The 22,198-nt window shown below is 38.1% G+C and overlaps 1 protein-coding gene across 7 annotated transcripts in view; it reads right to left on the bottom strand.

The window, feature by feature from the left end:
• Nucleotides 1–22,198, bottom strand: part of PPFIA2 (PTPRF interacting protein alpha 2) — a 235,524-nt gene that overhangs the window by 15,124 nt on the left and 198,202 nt on the right. For 5 of the 7 annotated variants that reach the window (XM_018552926.1, XM_018552929.1, XM_018552924.1 and 2 more), the window contains 8 exons: nucleotides 21,162–21,337; nucleotides 16,711–16,804; nucleotides 9,531–9,612; nucleotides 7,132–7,332; nucleotides 6,459–6,521; nucleotides 5,770–5,799; nucleotides 4,720–4,895; nucleotides 855–952 (listed from right to left, as the gene is read on the bottom strand). In XM_018552926.1, coding sequence (XP_018408428.1) covers nucleotides 855–952; nucleotides 4,720–4,895; nucleotides 5,770–5,799; nucleotides 6,459–6,521; nucleotides 7,132–7,332; nucleotides 9,531–9,612; nucleotides 16,711–16,804; nucleotides 21,162–21,337 — 920 coding nt within the window. The remainder of the gene's footprint in view (nucleotides 1–854; nucleotides 953–4,719; nucleotides 4,896–5,769; nucleotides 5,800–6,458; nucleotides 6,522–7,131; nucleotides 7,333–9,530; nucleotides 9,613–16,710; nucleotides 16,805–21,161; nucleotides 21,338–22,198) is intronic. The other 2 variants (XM_018552928.1, XM_018552927.1) reach the window with 1 other exon arrangement.

Genomic DNA, 22,198 nt, shown 5'->3' with positions numbered 1-22,198 from the left:
ACTGTGTAGAACTTAATAATACAGGGCCCCAACAATGTAACAAGGCACCAACCTAGTGCTTAGACTCTAGGGGGTTGATTTACTAACCTTATAAACACACCACGAATGTGTATACACCTCTGCAGTGTGTTCCCTCCCAGCATGATCTATGGGTGGAATCTAAACACCTTTGTAATGTGTACACACCCAGCAGGTGTGTTGTGCAAAGCCCTGAATGAATTCCAAGGTGATGTTGGGTAAATTAGCTCTATGTTGTGTTGCTTGCATTGATGAATGCAAGGAATGTAAATGCATGAGCTAACCATTTTTGTCTAAACTGTGAAGCAGCATTATATATGCATCATGTGCATGATTTTTCCATATATGGCATTAGTGGAAATATGCTTTTAGAGACTTTTTGGTTGATAAATACGTTTTGCTGTGTGAAAATCACACACACCTGGTATGTGTGTGTGTTTAGGTTAGTAAATCACCCCCTAGATGTCTCTAGATGTCCACATCTTCTGTACAGCAGTGTGTCTCCATATTATGTAGAGTAGGGCTTCCCCAAACAATGTACTATGTATAAATAATCAATGTAGCTACAAAAATGTGAACATATAAAAATGCATTGTGTGTTACTGCATAGTTATTGGGCTATGTAAATGACTGTTATAAACTGTGAATATTGCAGTATTAATTCACATCACATGTTGGCTTCTCAACAGGCATACAAGGTGTTGTGTGGCCATATCATGCAAAAAAAAAGGTTCTATACCATTAAGGGATTTCTGTTATGGGGTGTATAACGCAGGCAGTGCATTGAAGATGTGTTTCCCTATTGCAAACATTCCCTAAAAAATTACATAGCTTACCTTTTATCTCTTGTTGGCTTGCTTCTCTTCTCCTTTCCAGTTCTTTTCTGTCATAATTTAACTTTTTTAAGCACATAATTCCGTACTGTAGACTTGTTCTGGAGATTTAAAGAAATGGTTTTAGGATGTGTTAGATATCTAGGATAAACATAATTTGGTGTAAAATCTGAATCTTCCTATACTTATTATAGTGTGTGAACTTGTTATCATAAAAGCAACTTGTAGATTGCTACAACCTGATTTAAACTTCACACCATTGGTATTTAGAAGGACTTTCTCCATCCATTATTCTATAATAACACTCAAAACTTCATCCCATTGGTTTTTATGAGACATCCTCCATCCATTTAGTATTACAGAGCTCACAGAACACCACATGAAGATTATCAGTAGCAGTTTCCACATGCACTTGTATTGTTGATAAGGTCGCAGTTGGAGCTCTTGGTCCCCACATTATGAAACGGCTCCTGGTCTTTGCAATATGAAATGTCTCCGGACTCCTGCTTTATGACGAGGCTCCTGGTCTCTGCATTATGAAGGGGCTCCTGGTCTCCCCATTATGAAATGGCCGTGGGTCCCTGCTTTATGAAGTAGCTCCTGGCCCCTGCATGAGAAGGGGCTATGGGTACCTGCTTTATGAAGGAGCTCCTGGTCCCTTACATTATGAAGGGGCTTCTGGTTCTTGTAGTATTAAGGGCTGCAGGAAGAAGTGACATTCTACAAAAGGGGCTCCAAACAAAACATTCTCTCATCTAAAAGATGTGATGCACTGAAAACACTGCTGTAGAGCAGTCTGTAATCATCTGTATTCATGCTGCCATTGCCCAGCAACCAGGAAGAGCATCGACTAAAGTGTCACTAAACCCAATAGAGAAAAATAAAAATGTAACTTAATACCACAATATGCTACCAGTGCTGTTGCTAATATCAGCAGCCTCTGTCCACACATCCCAAAATCTGGCTCTATATTCCACTCTGCTTAAAACAGAACGTAGCCACCTTCCTCCGCCTACTCCACAGATGGATTACTATCTTATGTGCTGACATAACCTGTGCCAGCACATAATAGCAAAGGAAACACAGCACTGCCCACAGGCTTCTAACAGTGGGACCAGGAAAAGTGTGACCACGTGGCTCTTTGATGATCTCTGCAATATAGTATAATGTATTCTAGCTTTAACATATTTTCAGGCAAGAAAGTGGAAAGAGTTAAGTCATTTGACTCATGTCTTATGCTGGTCCTCTGCGACTAATAGTAGTGGGAGGGGTCAACAATAGAGAATTGAACTTGTGACGCATGCACAGTACCATAGGCAGATGCAATCTGCCATGGGAACTGTAGTTTGCGGAGAGCAGTGCACATGATTGAAATATACCTGCACTGCTTACACCAAGAGACAGGAAGTGACCGGAAGAAGGCATCCATGGGTGCTTGCAGGGATAAAGAAAGTGGAGAAACTAAATGGTAAGGAAGCTTTGTGTGCATGGTAAAATTAAGTGTGGATGTTTGAGGTTTAATTATGGCGTAGATTCAGTTTTACGGATGGAAGGTTTTGTGACATTTTAATCTTCAACTCCATAGCAAAAAGCTGCATGGAGCTGGAATCTCATGATGCTCTGGACACAGCAGATAATTAACTTGCTCTGTGTTCAGCTGGTCTGAATGTGAGCTAAGTGGATGCAGGCATTGGTAATACCTGAACAATACCTGCATCCATTCAGATTGTTCAGATATTTTGAGAGCCAGCGGGGCCGACTAGCAAGATTCTGAAGCTTGGCCCAGTTGGAGATTCCTCCACCCACACAGTTTATCGTAGATGGAGGAATCTGTTACACTTTCTCCATCTGACTATAGAAAATCTGCAGATAATCTAAAGGTGTATGGCCAGCTTAAATTTTTCACTCAGTGTAAAGATGGGCAAGTGCTGTTCGCACAGCATTAAGGCCACTAGATGGAGCAGAGGAGCCTAGGAATTACTACATATTCATATTGATTTAGACTTCGGAAACAGGGTACTTCAGGGAACTGCTGAGCTACTGCAAGTTCTCTTTTCTTGGCCACACTACTTTTGTAATTGATATGATTCAAACAGGATACCAGTAGTGATGGGTTTGGGCGTGTTTGCAAGCGCCTCGTGTTGAGCCCGCCGGGAAGCTGCAGGGCCAATCACAGGCACTGAGACATTTCCCGATCTCTGCAGCTGCGGACCGGGAACATGCCTCAGTGCTTCTGATTGGCCCTGCACGCTGACGGCTTCCTGGCGGGAAGGCGCTTGCGAACACGCCCAAGCCCATCACTAGATACCAGCACTTAAAATTGATTGCATTGGATTTATATTTTTGCATTCAAACCATATAGTTCATGGATAGTTTTGAGACGGTTCGATGGATCCAAGCTTGGTGGGACCTCCCTCCTCGCTTCCAAGCTATAGAGATACATGGTTTACACAAATGGTTTGCTATCTCTAAACAAGTTACTGTTTTGTGATATTTTAACTCATGCATTAGAATCTTGAAATTGTGCCTTAGACCATAATTGTTTTGATTTATACATCTCTTTATGGTTCTTGGTTGTTTATACTTTCAAGTTGCAAAAAAAAAATTGCAAAACAAAATATATATTTGAATTCATTTTTTAACATTTTTACACAACAAAAGGTAATATTTTAACCACACAATGAAATCATATGAATTTATATTTACTTATTAAATACATTTACTTGACCTGCAAATTTTGGCCATGAAATTGTTTCTATCGGCTTCTGTTTTAACTAATACTGCTCTTTTTATTCACATATTAGTCAATGTGTAGAGTCTGAAAACTAGAGATGCAACTCTTTACCCAGTACACAGACCCGACATCAGACTGCTCATCTCCCTGACAGAATTTTTGCTTTTAAGCAATTATTCAACAATTTTTCAAGAGGAAAAACATCTATCTCCATACATTCAATCACAAATCTCTCACTTTTATATTAATGGTATTCGCAAAGTAAGTATGCATATATCAAAATACCTTGATGGGTGGGGGTCAGTCTGCAGAAGTGGGCATTTCTAGACAGAAAACATAGCCCTAGGTAACACCCTTATGTGACGCTGAGTCTCCACGACTAAAATAATTGAAATCCAATGAATGAAAGAGGAAAGCCAGGCATAGTCAGGCTAGGGAGGAGAGGGGGATATGATTTTGGCCAGTGGAGAAGGGTTAGAACCTCTCATGTTTGTACTGCTGGCTCATTGTGATGATATCCCATTACATCCCAGTGACACAACAGGAAATAAAGGAAATCCCAAACAGGAGCATGGAATGCATAAAAAACCCATTGGGGTTATGGCCTTCATCTACTCCAATTGCTTTCTCTGCACCCATTACAGATTTTGACTCGCTTTTTGTTCTGACACAAGTTAACACCACAACAAGAAATTAGTGAAAATCTTCTCAACAAAGCCACAGATAGAGCAAAAACTGACAGAGGTTCTAACTTTTCATTTAAGTTTTGGACAGCAATACAAGTTTAGCATGCATCATAAAACAGTTTTCTCTATTAGGGCCCCCTTTTGGGTAGATTTCCCATAACTTCCATGGTAGAAAGCAGTTGAAAAATCTCTCCAACAAGGGCACAGACAAAAACATACTTTTAGTAGTGTGTGGATGGGTTAGAATGAAAGTATACCTTTTTGTTATGGCAAATAGTGCTCCCTCCTATTTATTACTCTACTGTTATAGGAATAGGAAATGGGGAACATTCTTGTCCATATGGTCACAAATAAGAATAAAAACCAGGCATTCCATCCAAAAATTAAAAAGATGCCTGAAGTGAGGCCTCAAATTTGTAATCTTTCTCTGAAAGTATATAGCACTTACCTATGAAAGCTATCCACCATTTTTAAGTGCACTCGCAGGTCTTTCTTTGTCAGATGATCCAACATTCTTGCATCTACCAGGCATTCCATGAAATAACTTCTGTACTGAGGTAAGCCCAAACTAGGCAGCCATTCATTACCAATCCATTCATGATTCATATCTCCATATGCCAATGTCTAAAGAGCACATTTTATAGAGAATTATTATAAATCTGGAATTCTATGTTGGTGATCTACACATAGTATCATCACTATTGATGAAATGAGAAAAAAAATCATAATTTCTCAAATAATTTACAAATAGGTTAAATCTATAACTGCATAAGTACCCCTCCCCCCCTATTTACCCCTCAAAAAACATAAATACAACCAGTTGACCTCAGAATTCAAGTAAATGGCTGAATGGCATTCATTTGCATAGAATTAAAGTGCTAGAGAATATATGTAACCAAACAGGATCATAAACACCAAAGTGCTATCAAAACTACGAGTATATATAGGAGAAGTGCCAATCAGGGTTGGGTTATAGAAAACAAAAAAATCTCATTGCTGAAAACTTTTGGACAAGCACGTGGCACACGGCGTAGCAATTCTGAAGGGGCACTGTCCTATGGCACCTATGAAAGACTGTGGGGGAAATTTAGCAAATTTGGAGCAGACAAAATCTGGAGCAGATTTGCACTGCAGCCAATCAGCTTCTCTGTCTCATTTTCAAATCTTACCTGAGCAAACTGAAGAGAGAAGCTGACTTGTTGCCATGGGCAACTGCTCCAGATTCTGTTTGCTCAAGTTTTGATAAATCCCCCCCTGCATTTTTATCAGTTGGATAACAACTACCCCTGTGTGGTATACATGTTATTAATTTCTTAGAACAGTTTTACTTGCCAAGTTTACTTTATAATCTTAATACTGAATTAAGTTTTTGTTCTAACATGTACTCCTGATCTTCAGTCGCTGTTTTTTCATCCTGAGCTGCCATTACATAGAGCCCACAGTGTTTATATTTCTTTGTTTTTATAGAAATTTGGGCATGCAGCAATAGTATTCATACCTGTGCCCAGCTCCCTTCTTCAGACTCTTTCTATATGGTCAGCAGGAAAAATGAAAATGGAAACACATGTAACAATTTTAACAGGTTGGCAAACAAACTAGATTCTGAGATTTCATTACATTTAAAAGAAAATGTGTAATATTCAGTTGATAAATGTAGATTGATATTGTGTTTGTCTCATTACGTATGCTATATTTTGCTTTAGGCTCATTGAAAAAAAACAGAGCAAAGAACAATGACTGTGTAAACAACAAAGTATCCTATGACAGCAGATCAGCAATGACAGCTTTGGGTTGTTGTGCTTTGTCAATGATCTTTCCAATGCCTAACTGACTGAGCTTGAAAAATTGCTTTGGTGAAGAAATGTTGGCTTGTCAACATACACATAAATATATACAATATTTAAAATATCTTATCAGTTCCTCTAAAGCAATTTTAGTGTTTAATATGGATTAGCAATTAAGAAGGATGACATGCATTTCTCCAGTATATACACTGAGGTTAATATATATTAAAAAAGTGAAAAAAGTGTTGCAAGTAGCAACCATTTTAATTTTCTTGTTTCTTGTTTTTTTCCCCCCTAAACCTTTGTTTTGCAGGATAGTGGTCAGATTATATTATAAACCACACAAGGCATGCAATTTATTATTTCAACTTATATGGCTGACATTGTAAATTTAATGACTTACCGTTTTGGCAGGAGCTGATAGAGTCTCCATTTCCTCATGGGTCACCCATACATTACCAGACGGCTAATGAGAGGGCCCATGGGAGAGCAGATGAGATCCACATCAGGTAAGCAGCATTAAAGAAGAAAGTCAGCATCACTGTTAATAGTGTAATAACATCGCAGTCAGCAGATATGCTAATTGAGATCTGTGTCATAGGTGTCCCAAAATCCCCAAGAAATTAAACTGAGAATACAGAAATAGAGCACATTTACATATAACTGTGACTGAAGGATGTATAATGAATAAGAGAATAAAACTGAACTCCATTCCATAGGGGTACTAGACTATATAAAGAACCCCATGGAGCAATACTGGGCTTACTTGAAAAGGATGTTCAAATGACAATGACACATAACTGCCAAATATTGTATCTTACTTCCTAGTTTTTTTTTAATTCTTCTATGAAACTTTTATATGGCTGTGCAATATGCATCACCCAAGTTTGGTATGCAGAGAAACCTGATTCATGCACTATAAAAAGGCCCCTACAATAAAGACATGATTGAAAACAATTTTAGGACATTTAAGTAAGTTAATAAAGGTTATATGGTGAAGTTCTGTTAATCACTGTGTATACTCAGGGTAAAGGGTTTAGTACATAGAAAGAAGTGCCAGGAAGAAGATGACTCACTGTTCTCGATGTTGGTGGAGCTGAGGGACTTGTAAGTGATACCATTTCCTGAATTGCAAGGCGAAGTTTCAAGCGATGCAAGGGGTTGCTAATCCCAATTTCTCGCTGAATTTCAGTGTCTGACAATGCAGACATAATGGCACCACTTTTCACATTGGCACGACAAGCTGCAACATACCAGGCTGGCATTCCAAGCCATAACTAGAAAAAAAAAAAAAAACTTGTTATATGTTTGGAATTACTGACCAAGTAAACATATTTGTCCTCCTTCTCAGCTGTTCCTGCAAATATGATTTAAAGAAAAACTCCAGGTTGCGGTATTTATCTAAACTATCCCCTCAAGGAAATGTACACGTTTTAAAGTACTAACAACCTTATCCGTGTTACAACACTGCTTTTTAGGTCCATATGGCTGCAACAGTGCCATGGATGGACATGTAAAAAACAAAAATCGAGCACTTCTGTGTAGATCACTTCAGGCAGATCTAAAGCACACTAAAGCATACAAAAAGTGATGCAACTTGGCAGCCCTTGGTTCTCATACAAAATTAATCGCAACTTCTGGCACTAAATGGTTCTGTGATAAAAAAAATGATATGATATGCAGCACTAAGTGGGGGAGAAGGCAGCTTTAACCCGGAAAAGCAAAGATGTTGCAATTCACAAATTCTTACATTCAGAGAGAACCATATACATATGCTGACAACTAATTTTACTGTAGAAAGGTTTTACTTTCTATTATTCTTACAACTGCAACCTGAGTGTTTATAGAAGAAAAAGTTAACAGTACATCACTTTGATATCAATGGGGTCAGTAGTTTAATGAAGTGAACACACTGAGATATATTTTAAATCCAGTTATATAAACAACAGTTTTTTAGGTTTTACAGCGGCCTTGGAGCAAGATGGTGTTTTGGGAATAAAGTTGTGCAACAGAGAATAGTAGCTAAGCACTCATTGTTTATTATTACATGATTATATTTCTTAAATATACAAATAAACATATTTGCTATTAACACAAACAATTGGACATAGATTTGATAAATATACAAGTGAACAAACATAATAAGTCAGTGATTTACCCATGTACTGATTACGTGCAATATGAAAGCATTATCTCTACACTACTGTATTATGTATATTATAGGATGAACTAACAGGGAAATTGTATCTACAGTACGCATTATGTAGATTAAATATCCAAAAGTTTTGGAATATTAAAAATGATTATACCAGGATCCCACAGATCCTTCTTAAATCTTCTAAAAATAAACTCCAAACAAATCTTACTTTAGAGGAAAAACATAATGTCACTATGTTTTATTCGATTATTATTATTATCATTATTTGGATTTATGTAGCACCAATAGTATGTGCAGCGCTCTACTAAATATAGGGAAAAAGTACAGTTACAATTAATTTCTATACAGGATGATTAGAAGGGCCTTGTTCGTGAGAACTATACACTAGGATGCCAGCCCAATTTCCCTGCTTATTTTACATGAAGTGCAGAATAAAGCTCAAGGTGACCCAAGTTACCCTGCTTTGTCCAGCAGTAGGTTGACATGCAGGAGACACTTTTACAGTCCCATCTGCTATCAGTATAGTACAATTATTTTCTGTGTTTAAGTACTGGGAGTGTGTTTATTATGCTTTCCTTTTCATTTTGAAGTCCTTCCTCTGGTTTAGAGCTAGCAATTATTACAGTTATTACTTAAGTTGTTTATAGAAATCTGATTAGAGAACAATTGAAAGAGGTGGTCTTACTTTCAAGAAATACACTTAAAAGAGAACTATGTCCCAACCTTTGTTGGCCTTAGTTCCCTTTAGGGTCATTTACTAATGTCCTCCTATGACCCAAAGTTCAGCATAGAGCCGCGCTGCAGTCAGGAAAGATCCTGACAATATTGTCGGGATTCAACCCCGCTGACTAATTGACAGCTCTCTGTAGAGGGAGAGCCATCTGTGCCTGCCCCCTCCACCTTCTGTCCTTCCAGTCAGTGCTGGGGTATGGGAGCAGGGAGGAGGGAATCCATGCGGAGAGTGGTGACTGACAGTCACTGCTCTCTGCAGGGTGAACATCGTGAATTGAGCAATCAGCGGCTCTAACTATTGGGATAAGCGTATTTCACTCATCCCATAATTCTCCTTTAAAGAGCATATTGTTACACCATAGCATGCAGGAAATAGCCATGCCAGTCTTATTGTGCGCCAACCCCCCCCAAAAAAAGGGAATAATGTGTAAACACTAGTTATTTCAACTAGACTTAATTTTTATCTAATGTTTGTGACTCGGTATTTGCAGTATATGGTTCTTCACGGTCCAGTCAGCAAGATGTAAAAATTACTTGAATCATATGACAGAATAGCAATATCTAGGGAGTACATTACATTCTTACCTCAAGCCATGCTACCACTGTAGGTCCATCCCACTGAGCGAACGGTAGTCCTTTTCTGCGGGCTTCTTCAAGAAGTTCATGTCTGTGAAAGCAAAAACAGATTACATATTCATTAAATAAAAAAGTACACTGACCCATACCAGATAATCAAAAATAACCATTTAGTGATCACACTTCAGTAAAAAGAAAAATTATAAGTTGATATGTGTTAACTGCACTGTACCTTTACACTTTACTAGCTCACTTTTCTAGCTCAGGAAACTTAAGGTAACATTAACTTTATTATTTTCCCAAAATAACACTTCATATGCAATGCAGAAATGTGCGGAGGGGTGTACAACTCTTGCCTCCACACCAATGAGATCGTAATAACAAGGGAAATATACATCTAAAACTTTTTTTTTTGGACAGCGTAGGGAAGAGTTAGAACTTGTGTGTGGTTGTTATAGCTGTCTGTGTCAGGGAGATTTCCCCTCACTATCTAAATATAAAGAACAAAGTGAACCTGGGTGGCTAAAAACTGGTTGCAGGAACAAATTCAAAGGGTAGTGATGAATAGCTAATTGTCTGCATTGTCTAAGGTTGTGAGTGGATTACCCCAGGGTCTGGACCAATTATGTTTATGTTATTTAAAAACGATTTAGAGGGATAGAATAAATAGCTCAATCTCAGTGTTCGAGGATGATGCTAAGCTATGTAGGGCAGTAGCCGCCACAGAACATAGAATCACTACAAGAAGACCTTGATAAAACTTAGGGCTGCTCATATACATAGCAGATGAGGTGCAATATTGAAAAATGTTAAGTCATACACTTGACAGCAAAAAAGAATGAATGTAAGATACTCAATAAGTGGTGCTCCTCTGGGGGAAATTAGAGATGGAGAAAGATCTGGTGGTCCTGGTAGACCACAAACCCAGCAATAGTATACAATGCCAAGCTGCAGCTAGCAAAGCCAGCAGATTATCATGCATTAAAAACAGCTTGTTCTCACTGGTTCTCGGCCTCATCTTGAGTATGCAGTTTAGTTTTGGTCCCCAATCCTTGAACTAGAGAGAGCTCAAAGAAGGGTACCAAAATTAATAAGGGATAAGGTGGGGGGGTGGAGGACCACCGTTATGAAGAAATACTACAAAAATGTAACTTGTTCTCTTTGGTGGTTCTTAAGCTAGGATATGAATGCAATATACAAATCTATCAATGAGGACTGCAATATTGGGAATAAACTGTTTACGCAAAGGACAATAAAGAAAACATGTGGCCACAACATGAAGTTGGACAATCAGTTTAATCTTAGACTGCGTAAGATTTGTTTTACTGTCAGAGCAGTAACAATGTGGAACTCCTTCCATAGTTAGTGGTATCAACTGAGAGCATGGTTCTAAAGTTAATAGTATTTAGATGAGTTTCTCAATTCATAAAATATACAGGGGTATGGACATCCATAACTACATGTACACACACACACACACAAACACACACAGTCATAGGTTGCATTAGATGGACCTGTGTCTTCTTTCAACCTTACAAACTCTAACTTCGTAACTTTCTGCCTTGAAGTCAGAACTGAATGGAAATGCCACCTGTCTGTCACCTAAATGGATTTTCCCATTGGGAGATATTCCACAACCCTCTTTTGTTGTTAATAGAAACAATTTACATTTGCCTTCACTTTCTTTATCAGTGACAATGGTTAACATTGTTATCAGGCAGAGGTCATAGCCTTTACCACTTTTTTCCTAAACTATAAAAAAAAGTGTTTGCTGTAGGTCTACTTTAAATTAGAGTGCTCATGAATCATGTTATTATAGGGATAGTTGCTGTGCTAGATTCTATGGGGGTGATTTACTAACCTAAACACACGCACGCACCAGGTGCGTGTGATTTTCACACAGCAAAACGTATTTATCAACCAAAAAGTCTCTAAAAGCATATTTCCACTAATGCCATATATGGAAAAATCATGCACATGATGCATATATAATGCTGCTTCACAGTTTAGACAAAAATGGTTAGCTCATGCATTTACATTCCTGCATTCATCAACGCAAGCAACACAACATAGAGCTAATTTACACAACATCACCTTGCAAATCATGCTTGGCTTTGCACAACACACCTACTGGGTGTGTACACACTACAAAGGTGTTTAGATTCCACCCATAGATTATGCTGGGAGGGAACACACTACAGAGGTGTATACATGTTTGTGGTGTGTTTATAAGGTTAGTAAATCAACCCCTATGTCTTTGAAGTTCTGGTGACATGGCTGTTGCATGTAATGACTAAAGTGTGGGTACACTGCTAAAATATTGTCATAAACCTAAACTCATATTTCATTTTCTACTCCATGAATAATGAAAGCTGGAGTCTACTTGGTGCTATCATAAGGAGGATTGGCTTTTGGTGAATAAATATCTTCATTGTCAGTAAGAAGGCAAAGCCAATGATAATTGCTACTGATAAACCTATGTACTGCACTGTCCAGTCATCAGGCTTCCAAGGAATTGTAGAGGACAAATATTTTGACATAGAAACGGACACCAAATTACTTTTAAATCCATTTTAGTACCAAATGCTAGGTACTATGTTCTAGCCACTTAGCATTGCTTAAATAATGTGCTTATGAAAGTAATTTTGAAAAAGGAGTGCAGAATAGAAGCCTGTGGAGATAAAAGCCTTCTCAAACCAACGGGATGTATACACGGGCAATTTAATACTCAATGGGACATGTAGATCATGCTGTAAATCTCAAACCAAATAGCTGTTAATCTATTGAAAAACCATAACCAATAAGTAACCACGGCTATCCTTGCTAACCTTTTCATGTTACATCTGGAACCAGAAAAGGTAAGTCATTTTAGCCATATTCAGGCATATCTTTCCTGATTACAGAAAAAGTTTTGATACATACCTGACTGACAAGAACTCCTATTAACCCCTACTTAATGATTGTGATCCATCCTTTCCGGCTCAAAAAATGCATTTTCACTATTCAGTAAAACAATGCAAATGAGGATGCACAAAGTCCATGTAAACATTGAATCTAATTATCAGCTTACTGCAGATGATTTCTGATCAACAAATTTGGCCACACATAAGCCATATACAGGCATATGCAATAAAGGAAAGCAACAAGTGTTTTTTACCTTTATTGGCCGATTCAAAAGAAAATGATAAATTGTGCTCTCAATAAAAACTATATCCTGTTCCTGCCATGTTGTTTATATCGTAAACAAACATTTGCATGTCATAACAAAAAGCATAAACGTCACAAGTCCTGTAGCACTCCTTACCGGAAATCCCAAAGAGGTTAAACGGGTGCTCGAAATGACAGCGGATGGCGCCGCACATAGAACAATTTTGGATGTAGACGTCACCAGCACACCATGCATGAAAAAAACACATGGGTCAGTGCGAATCCATTTCATGATGTGTTACTCGGAAAATCAAGCGCTTTTTGGGGCCACGCAGGGTGGGAGCCTGATGAAGGGGACCCTGCGTGGCCCTTGTCGTGCCTGGTGTGCTGGTGACATCTACATTCAAAGTTATAACAAAAAGCATGACACAGCTGAAAATATTTCCAGGCTATCATGATGCATAACAAGCTTTCAATATTTTACAGTGCATAAGCAGAGGTGTTGGTAGCACAAGATAGTGTGGGAATAGGAACATTTCTTTTAGGATTTCAGGTATTGGGACTTAAAATATCTCATCTTCCACTACAAAGAAAAAAAGAAGAGTTAGCAGCTACAATAATTAGCACAGGTTTAGGAAGCGAATCAGTATGCCTGATTATGTACATTTACTACACCTTGATTGCGCATGTGTGCGTCTAGTTAAAACTTTGTTTAGCCCTCATTCACACATCTGTTATGCAACATCGCAGAGGTGCTGCAGGATGCACTTGTGGTGTGCTGCCTACCACAGTTAAATTGCTCTGAAGAAGTGCGTGCACCTTTTAAAAAAGAAATCACATTGCACCACAATGTATAATAATAGGTTACCATGTTATGTGGTGTGATACAACACACATTCATTGGCTAGGTGCATTGGGGTGCCATTAAGAAATAATGGCAAAGCAGAGCACCTAACAATGCAACATGCAATGTGGGATAGCGTGTGGCATCGCACATGCTTTCACCTCGCACAGATGTGAACTGAGCCTAAGTGGACAATTTGTATACTCAATAACACATTTTCACAAGGACATTTATGGAATTTTAATGTTTATGGTATTGCAATGTTGTTCAGACCCATTAATTCCCAAACTATTAATTCAAAAGTGAAACATGTTTGTTTTTTTAAATATACATCAAAAGATGTTTCACATCCAATCTTTCCCAAATATTGAAGCACCTTAAACTTAAAAAAGGCACTATAAGCATTAATAAAATGAAGACCCCAAAATACCACCTGTGAAACAAAAGTACACTTATTTTTAAAGGGAAGTCTTTTGCTGCAAAAAAAAAAACCCCAAAAACCCCATGAAATAAAAGTCCTATCAACACAAAATAATAACAATATGCCCCAAAATAAATGACAACCCCAAATTACCCCCCTCCCCCCCAATAAAAGCTCATTTTTTTTAAAGAAAAGCTTTACAGCAAAAAAATTATAATCTGACAGAAGTGATGGCTACAAGGATTACAACCTTGTAGGTGAGAGTAGAGACAGGAATGTCTCTAATAGATTTAATAAGGTGGTTTCCAAAATGCAGAGAGAACCAGATTCAGATCCCACAGGGTCACAAGGGTTTGAACAGGAGAAGCTACATGGGAGACTCCCTGTACAATGGTGTTAACCAAGGTGTGAAAGATCAACAATCTCTGAAACAAGTAAGAAACAGGAGAAACCCGGTCTCAGCCATTTTCCAAACCACAATCATTGTTTTTTTTTAAACATTTTTTACAGATTACCATCTTCTATCATTTTCATTTTTTAGATTTAAAATGGTATTTTTTGCCTTACAAAACAATCCCTGCCCTGGTCAGACAAAGACAGGCAGAGACATCAAGGCTGTAATTAAAAAGGCTGTCATTAAAAAGTTTAAAAAAGTTATCATATCCATGGACTACTGGATGTAAGGATGTACCACTGACTGGAGGTGGCCCAATATGAGGTGCTGGCTCACCCTGCTGTACATGTCATGTCAGAAAGAGCATGGGGGAGGGGGGTAACTGAGAAGCCGACGGTTAATAACATGGAGTGATAGCGGATATATGCAGGGCTTTGAGTGCACAGTGAAATTATTTTTTCAAAGATGCACTAAAGGGAGCTCTTGAAAACACTGTCAGCAACAACTGCCTGATGCACTCTAATCACCCCAAGCTAGTGACTAGAAGCCCAACACTAACCTGTCCCTATGCACTTTATCACCAGCACTTCCTGTGCTTTCCTTATCATAGCTAAGCACATTGTAAATATGGCTGCTGAGAGCCCAGTCTCTTATAGTGAGGGGCTAGCTTATATAAGTGCCCCCTTATTGCCCCCTCTAAGCCATCTGACCTAAGTTCCAAGAAGTGCATTATGGTTAGTTGGCTGCCATGGTGGCAAAATTGCACATTAGTTTGCTGTGTCTGCGAATAGGCTGGGAGTGCCTCAAATCCAAATGTCATCCCTACAAACATCTTGGTATTTCATGTAGACACATAAATGTCAGTGTCAAAATGAAATGTAATGTCTATGATATACCTTAAGCCACTGAATTTAAATGATAAAAACAGGGCTAATGCCTTTTAATAGTCTAGTCCTATAATCATTTTTATGATTTCTCATGTCATTATCTTGTGTGTGCAGAAGTTAATCTAATTGCATTCTAATGACCATAGCTCACAGAGATCTGTAGTCAAGGAGTTTTCAGATTTAGGAAAAAGTAGTAATTGCTGTCTTTGGAGAATTATTGGCTTTAATCTGAGACTGATATAATTACATTCTCAGTGCTTTCTAGATTACAGCCTCTCTTCCATCTTCTAAGAGCTTGATATAGAAGATAACTAAAGAAAATAGCCTGTCTTTTGATTTCAAAAACAGATTCATGACCAGAAACAAATTATTTCACATATTAGTTGAGTTTACATTGTGATGGAGCTTGCAGGCTTCAAGCAATTAACACTCAAACCTTGGAGCTCTGGAATATCCATAGTTCCATTACCACCAAGGACTTCTGTATGGAGTTTGTATAGATTTCTGGCATTTGAAAAAAAATGAATGTGTGCTATTGTTTAAGTGTGATAGGGACATTAGACTGTAAGGTGGGAACAGATGGGATTGGTACTATGTTATTTTTAAAAGCACATAATATTTTGCTATATGGTGCTATATAGCACAGAAAATAAATGGATCAAAAATGTTACAGTAGGGTTATTTAGCAGACATGAAATATGTCACCAGCACCCAGTCAATATGGAAGGCCATAAAAGACCTGATCCTTTCAAACAATATACTCTATGTAAGCATAGTTTGCAATGCTGGGGTACGATCAGGCCCTAGGAGATTACAATAAGTGCTTTCCAACCATTGGCCAAATTGTAGATGAAAACTGCAATAATTTTCAGAGGTCTTAAGGTGCAGCTTGTTACTGCCCATCATTTTTAGTAAGACACCCATCTATGTGCAATACAAAAGGTGAAATTAATCCTTAATCCTTAATCGTGCACTTATTTAGGGGGCTGCTGTATATGAAATTCTAAGTTGGCTAACAGCTATTTCCATTTCTGCTAAGACTTTCTTGTTGGGGTACAATAAAGACAGAAAAGTTACCATCTGATCGTGAGAGAAATGCAATTATTAGCAAAGACAGCAATAATTATTGATTATGCAGTGCTGGCTCCCTAACTCATGTAACTGTATATTTAACTGTCAGTATGGCAAAGTCCCATATGGCATGATTTTTCCCAGTATAGCATAGCTAGCCTAACTGCGTAACGTTATGGAATTCTTATTAGAATGTCTCAGTTACAACTGCACTAATACACTAAGCTACAGTACTGGAGAGGTATTTTGGTATTAAGCCTTGAAACTTGCACCTCTAAGAACAAGTCAGAAATAGAAGCTCACATTTTTCTTTAATGACAGGCTCCTTTTAAAGGCCAAGTAATGCCGAAAAATGGCAGTTTTAGGAAAAGCAAGAATGGCACAACAAAACTAAAACATTATGTGGAATGGTAGGTGTTACATACTTTTTCTTTAGCCTTCGGTCTTTCTCTGCTTGAGTTCCAAGTTTACTCAATCCCAGAGAGTCCTGTGCTCCAAAGTCTGTATCCATGAAGGCCCCTGTTGTCAAAAATGAGAAATAGCATTTGACTTTATTAAGGATTAACAGGTAATAACCATTTATATAGACACGCACGTATACCCTAGAAAAATGTTACCTAACCAAGCGTTGTCATTCCTGTAGTGTTTCTGTTTATGCACAGAAGCTAGAAACATGTCTTCATCTGACTTTTTCTGTATTAAAGCTACAGTACAGTATATGATGGAAGACACAGACCTCTCTAAAATAAATGGGTGAGTGGAGCATTGTAAAGTGCTGAGAAATTACTTTGAACAGGAATGGACATGGAAAATAAATTACAATGTTCTTAAAAACCCTGTCTGCACTTCTGATAATTCCAGCACTGTTTATAACTTTATGGCCTACCATTTCAACAATCCTTCTCCACTACTCATTCAATTGGAAGCCATAAATTGTGTTCTTAGGGGGTGATTATAAAACGCAGCACAAAAAGGAAAGATCAGTTAGCACTGACTAAACTTAGAACCCTAAAAGCCAAACATAGGAAAGATCCCTCCCCCAGAACCTTACCGTCATTGTCTTAATGTCTAGGCTATAGTGGAGAAGCCTCCAACATCTTTTTTCATATTGTTAAACAACTCCAAAAAGGTTTTATCTGGAATAACAAGAAATCTAGGATCTATTGACAGGTTTTAACTAGACCTAAAGATAGAGGGGGACTTCCTCTCCCTGATATTTTCCTATATTACCATCTTGCTGTCTTCACCAGGATTGTTGATTGGTTATTCCACAGGATAAATTATGGGTGGACTTGAAGGACAGCATAATTTACAGGTGGCCTACGACCCTCTCCTGGATACAACCCATTTGACCCAAAACTCAAGGAGTCCTCTACAGCAACTATTGCTACCTTATTACCATAGGACCACTTCCTTTGTGAAATGCCTTCTTTTGTCCAGACCAAGCACTGTTTCTTACTGTTTCATAACCCAGAATTCCCTTCTACATGACACACCCTGACATTTCTTAGCTGGTGCACCCTGGTCACATTAGGATAACACAAATCCTTAAAAACAACAAACTCCCTCTGTTATCAGAACCGCTTATACTTTCCCTCAAACAGAAGTCTTCTATGCTTTTCAAAATCACTATTCCTGGGCTAAACTACAAATTGGAAATAGAATAAATCCTGCTGATGCGGCCACAGCCTTCACTTTCTGCCATAATCCATCTTATCTATGTATATATACATGGCTTTGATCATACCAAACCAGACATATGCTGGATAAATTATATGACACAAATGGCATATGTCCAACATTTGGAGCAAATGTACCTTAATTTTATCATTTTGGGATAACATATTAGCCTTCTACAGGCAAATCACGGATGTTAAGAATAACAATGATCAATGCATCACTCTGTTATCAATCGTACTGGGATCATTCATACGCATTGAAAGCGGCTTACTACACCATTTCCTCTCAGTTGCTCGTTCAGCCAACCCTAGACACTGGAGATCACTCAAATCCCTTTCTGTTGCATAGTGGGTCAAGATAACTCAATTAGTTACTCTGAAAGAATGGTCTTGTGGGAGGAGGACATCAAAGGGTTTCGGCTTAATGGGAACATTTTAAAACCCTGGCAGGTTTTACATATTACTTTTACATATTACCCCCAGAATTCCTAGTTCAAAACGTCTTTGCAGTCTGAATTGTGAAACACACATGCAATCAATCTCCAGTAAGCGCTCTGTTATCTGGTATTCAACTAACCAGAACTCTCATCTAACCAGAAAACAAATCCCCTGTGTACTCACTGTTCTGCTGATCTGCAGCGTGTATTATCCTGGAAATGATTGTGTGTCTATTTGACTTAATTTGTTTTAAGTGTGTCTATTTGCTTTTGATTACTGAATTTCAATATTAATATGAAGTCAATACAGAGTTTATGTTATGGTATGGTATAGTATGGGGTATGGCATTAGTTAGACCTATTTTTAATAGTATCTTTCAAGCACCAAGAAATTACATTTATCCGGAATCTACCAAACCCTGTGGATGCCGGATAACGGGGATTTTACTGTATATTGATAACTATGGGATAGCTTACAATACAATACAACATTATAGTACAGTTGCAATTTTTGTTGGATGGCACTGGTACTATATGTTTGTGGCATCAACATTGAGATGTTTCCACTACTTGTATGTATATCTGCTATTTTTTTGCATTGACAACTGTAAAGTTGTAACCAGTCTACACCTGCTTTCCACAGATGCCATGTACAGCTTTCTTGTTATGTACATGTTTTCTTTTCACCTAATATAGTAAACATTAATTATAAATACTGTTCTAAGCACAGTATGACATCCTGCTGTATAATTAAATTTAACAAATCAAAATTCATATAATGATGGGTTATTTTGGCTATAAGGATGAGTTCTTCTACAGTAGTATTCTTTGGTAGTTTGGACAAATAGATTAAAAGGACCCCATACCTAAACTGCTAGGTCAAGTTCAAACTACCTAGATAAAACATCAAAACATCAGTATCAACAGCTTAGCAGCATGTAACGAGGGAATTGTAATAAGACCCTGGGGGGTTCTAAGATAAAACACAACAAAACATTAGTATTAATGACATTGCAGCATGTAACTTAGAAGGTGAAAAGCCATGCAACAAAATATCGCCATTAAGCACTTAGCAGCTTGTAACCTAGGGCGGTGATGTGACAGTGGGACACAGTGGGAAAAAAACATGAAACAGGAAAAGTATCAGTATGAAAACAGAGGCTTGTATATCACTACCTCAAGAACAGGGAATACATAAAACATTTGGAGAAGGGCATAATATGGGGTACGTGGGAAGTAGCCAAGATCCTTATGACAAATGGTAAAGTGCAAAATGGCAAGGAAAGCTGCCACAATGGCAGAGAAAAGTAATAATATTTACTGGTAAGTTTAGGGGCAGTAAAAGTTTTCCTGTTGTCCTTCATTAATAAACCCTAATCCATAAATCCATGTTCATCAAGTATGCAGGACAGTGAACAGGACGTTAAAGAATCTGAAGCAGGTCAGTGGGTAGTTAAGTATATTTCAGGTTGAACAGGTGCTAGATTTGAATAGTACAGAACTCTTGAGTAAATACAAAAGCCATTATATTGATAGAAAGTTTGCAGTTTGAACCCATGCAGATTCCCATTTTCTCCCATTCCCATACATTAGTGACTATAAAAGGGATGCAAACTTAACAAAAAAAATAAAAATATCTACACTGAATTATCACTGTGCAAGAACTTAGGTGAAACTGTAAAGTCGTTTTATTCTTCACTTTCACCCACTGTGCTTCCCATGGGTACCACAGGCTGACATACTGAAACTGACATCAAATTAAAGTGAACAGATTGGAAAGGAGATCCTGTACAATTCTGACATTCACATTTTCTAGTGGCCAATGCCAAAATTATTTGTCACTGCAACGTTGGTAAAAGTCGTAATGCTTATTATTATTACATGTGGTACTCAAAGCTGGAACACACCTACTGCATTTGTATACAACCCTTTAGACTTCATTCACACAAGCAATGACATACATGCATTTATAGGACATTTTTAAATGCATGTAATGATTTTGAATGGTATAATTCACAATGTGTATCTATCTGTGTTTGAGTGAATTAAGGTGACTTGTGTTTAGAGAAAATAGAAATCTGTGCATCCAGGGGCAGATTAGTCTGAATGCGTCTAAACGCATGTAAAGTCCAAAATCCAGTGTACCCATCGCACTCCTGACCGATTAATACCCTTAGAGTCGGGTGGGTGCCAAAGTGACTGCAGATGCCTCTGCAATCCAAGATAAGTGTATGTTTACATGCGTTTAAGTGTATGTATAAAGTCACTCGCACTCCAATAGAATTTCAAGTCAAAAACGGTTTATTGACTCGATTGCTATCACATCATATAGTAATGTTTCGGAACAACAGCGGTTTTTCAGGCAGCGGTTCCTTCTTCGTTTGCCTGAAGAAGGAACCGCTGTTGTTCCGAAACGTCGCTATATGATGTGTTAGCAATCGAGTCAATAAACCGTTTTTGACTTGAAATTCTATTGGAGTGCGAGTGACTTTATACATACACTTAAATGCATGTAAACACATGCACATTTAAATACAGTAGAAAATGTTCTGAGAAGTACAAAGTTTGTTTACACTTCCCAACATAATTTCTCCTGCATTTAAACAAAACAATGCAGGAAGCTAATGTGAATGAGAGATTCAAATTTTGGCAATATTATTCCTTTGTGTCTCTCCACTCATAGCACAGTGCGCCTTTAAATGCACACAATAGAGCAGAAACTTATTTCTAAGTAAGACAATCCTTTTAAAGAACAATGACCTTGGAGGCCATACTCCTTACTCAGCTGTCCGAGTCTTGCCTTCTCTTTTTTACCAAACAACCGTCCAATGGATGATTTAATTCCCTTTTTCTTTGGAGCTTTGTGGAGAGAGTCTTGACTGCTGTTGGCACTCACTAGACCAAGGGCATCAGGCTCAAGAGATGCAGTCAGACTTCTACAAATAAGAGAAAAAAAAGGTTTTAAAATGTTTGAAGCGCACGTGCTGACGGCAAACAGGTCCCATACTAAATTCATGCTGTGATGACATCTCAGGGCCAGAAGAAATAGCTTTGTTGTTTTCATGCCAAGGAAAATTTAGCAACCTAATTGGTAGTGACTGACCTTGCTTTTAGGGTTTTTTATTTTTTATAGTGTAAAGTCAGGGGGCTTGTAAAACTTTACCATTTTTATACTAGTATAAAAATGGTCAGCATCTATTGTTGAAGTTCCACAGATCCATGAATCCAATGGGTGTAGTGGCATGCAAATACTAACCCAGCAACCTTTGTTGAGAACCTCGCTCTGCCCCCTCAGACCTGTTAAGCCTTATGTCTGGGTACAAAGACCACACATCATAGCAATTGACTAACATCTAAGGAGTATCTAAACCCCAAAACATAAATTTTGTATACTGCCCCTTCTCAGTCCTTAGATGAGGTGGCCGCATTAGATTACATTTTCAGTACATTTTTTGCAAGTACAAAAATATTCCAGCTTGTCATGCCAGAATCCTTGTTTCCTTGTTACTTCCTTTGTGTTGAACTCACAGTTACCATTTTTTCAGCTAGCCTCTATCCTTCCACCCTCCCTATGTAATGGAGATGAGGTTAAGAGTGGAAGTGTTTGAAGCCCAAATCAGGAGAGCATACTAGGGGTCCAACACAGCTCTTCCACAGATAAAGTGCAGTGTGTGAGTACTGTTGCCCTAGGATAGGAAATGTGCTACTGGCAGGATCACCAAATGAAAAAGGAAAAAAAGCTGGGGGAAAATATATATATATATATATTTATGAGCACAAGGGCACAAGGGTTGGGA

Source organism: Nanorana parkeri, unplaced genomic scaffold, assembly GCF_000935625.1.
Source record: "Nanorana parkeri isolate BGI_ZX_2015 unplaced genomic scaffold, ASM93562v1 scaffold101, whole genome shotgun sequence".
Classification (NCBI taxonomy): domain Eukaryota; kingdom Metazoa; phylum Chordata; class Amphibia; order Anura; family Dicroglossidae; genus Nanorana; species Nanorana parkeri.
Note: the sequence above shows the minus strand (reverse complement) of the source record. Positions and strands in the feature narration are given on the sequence as shown.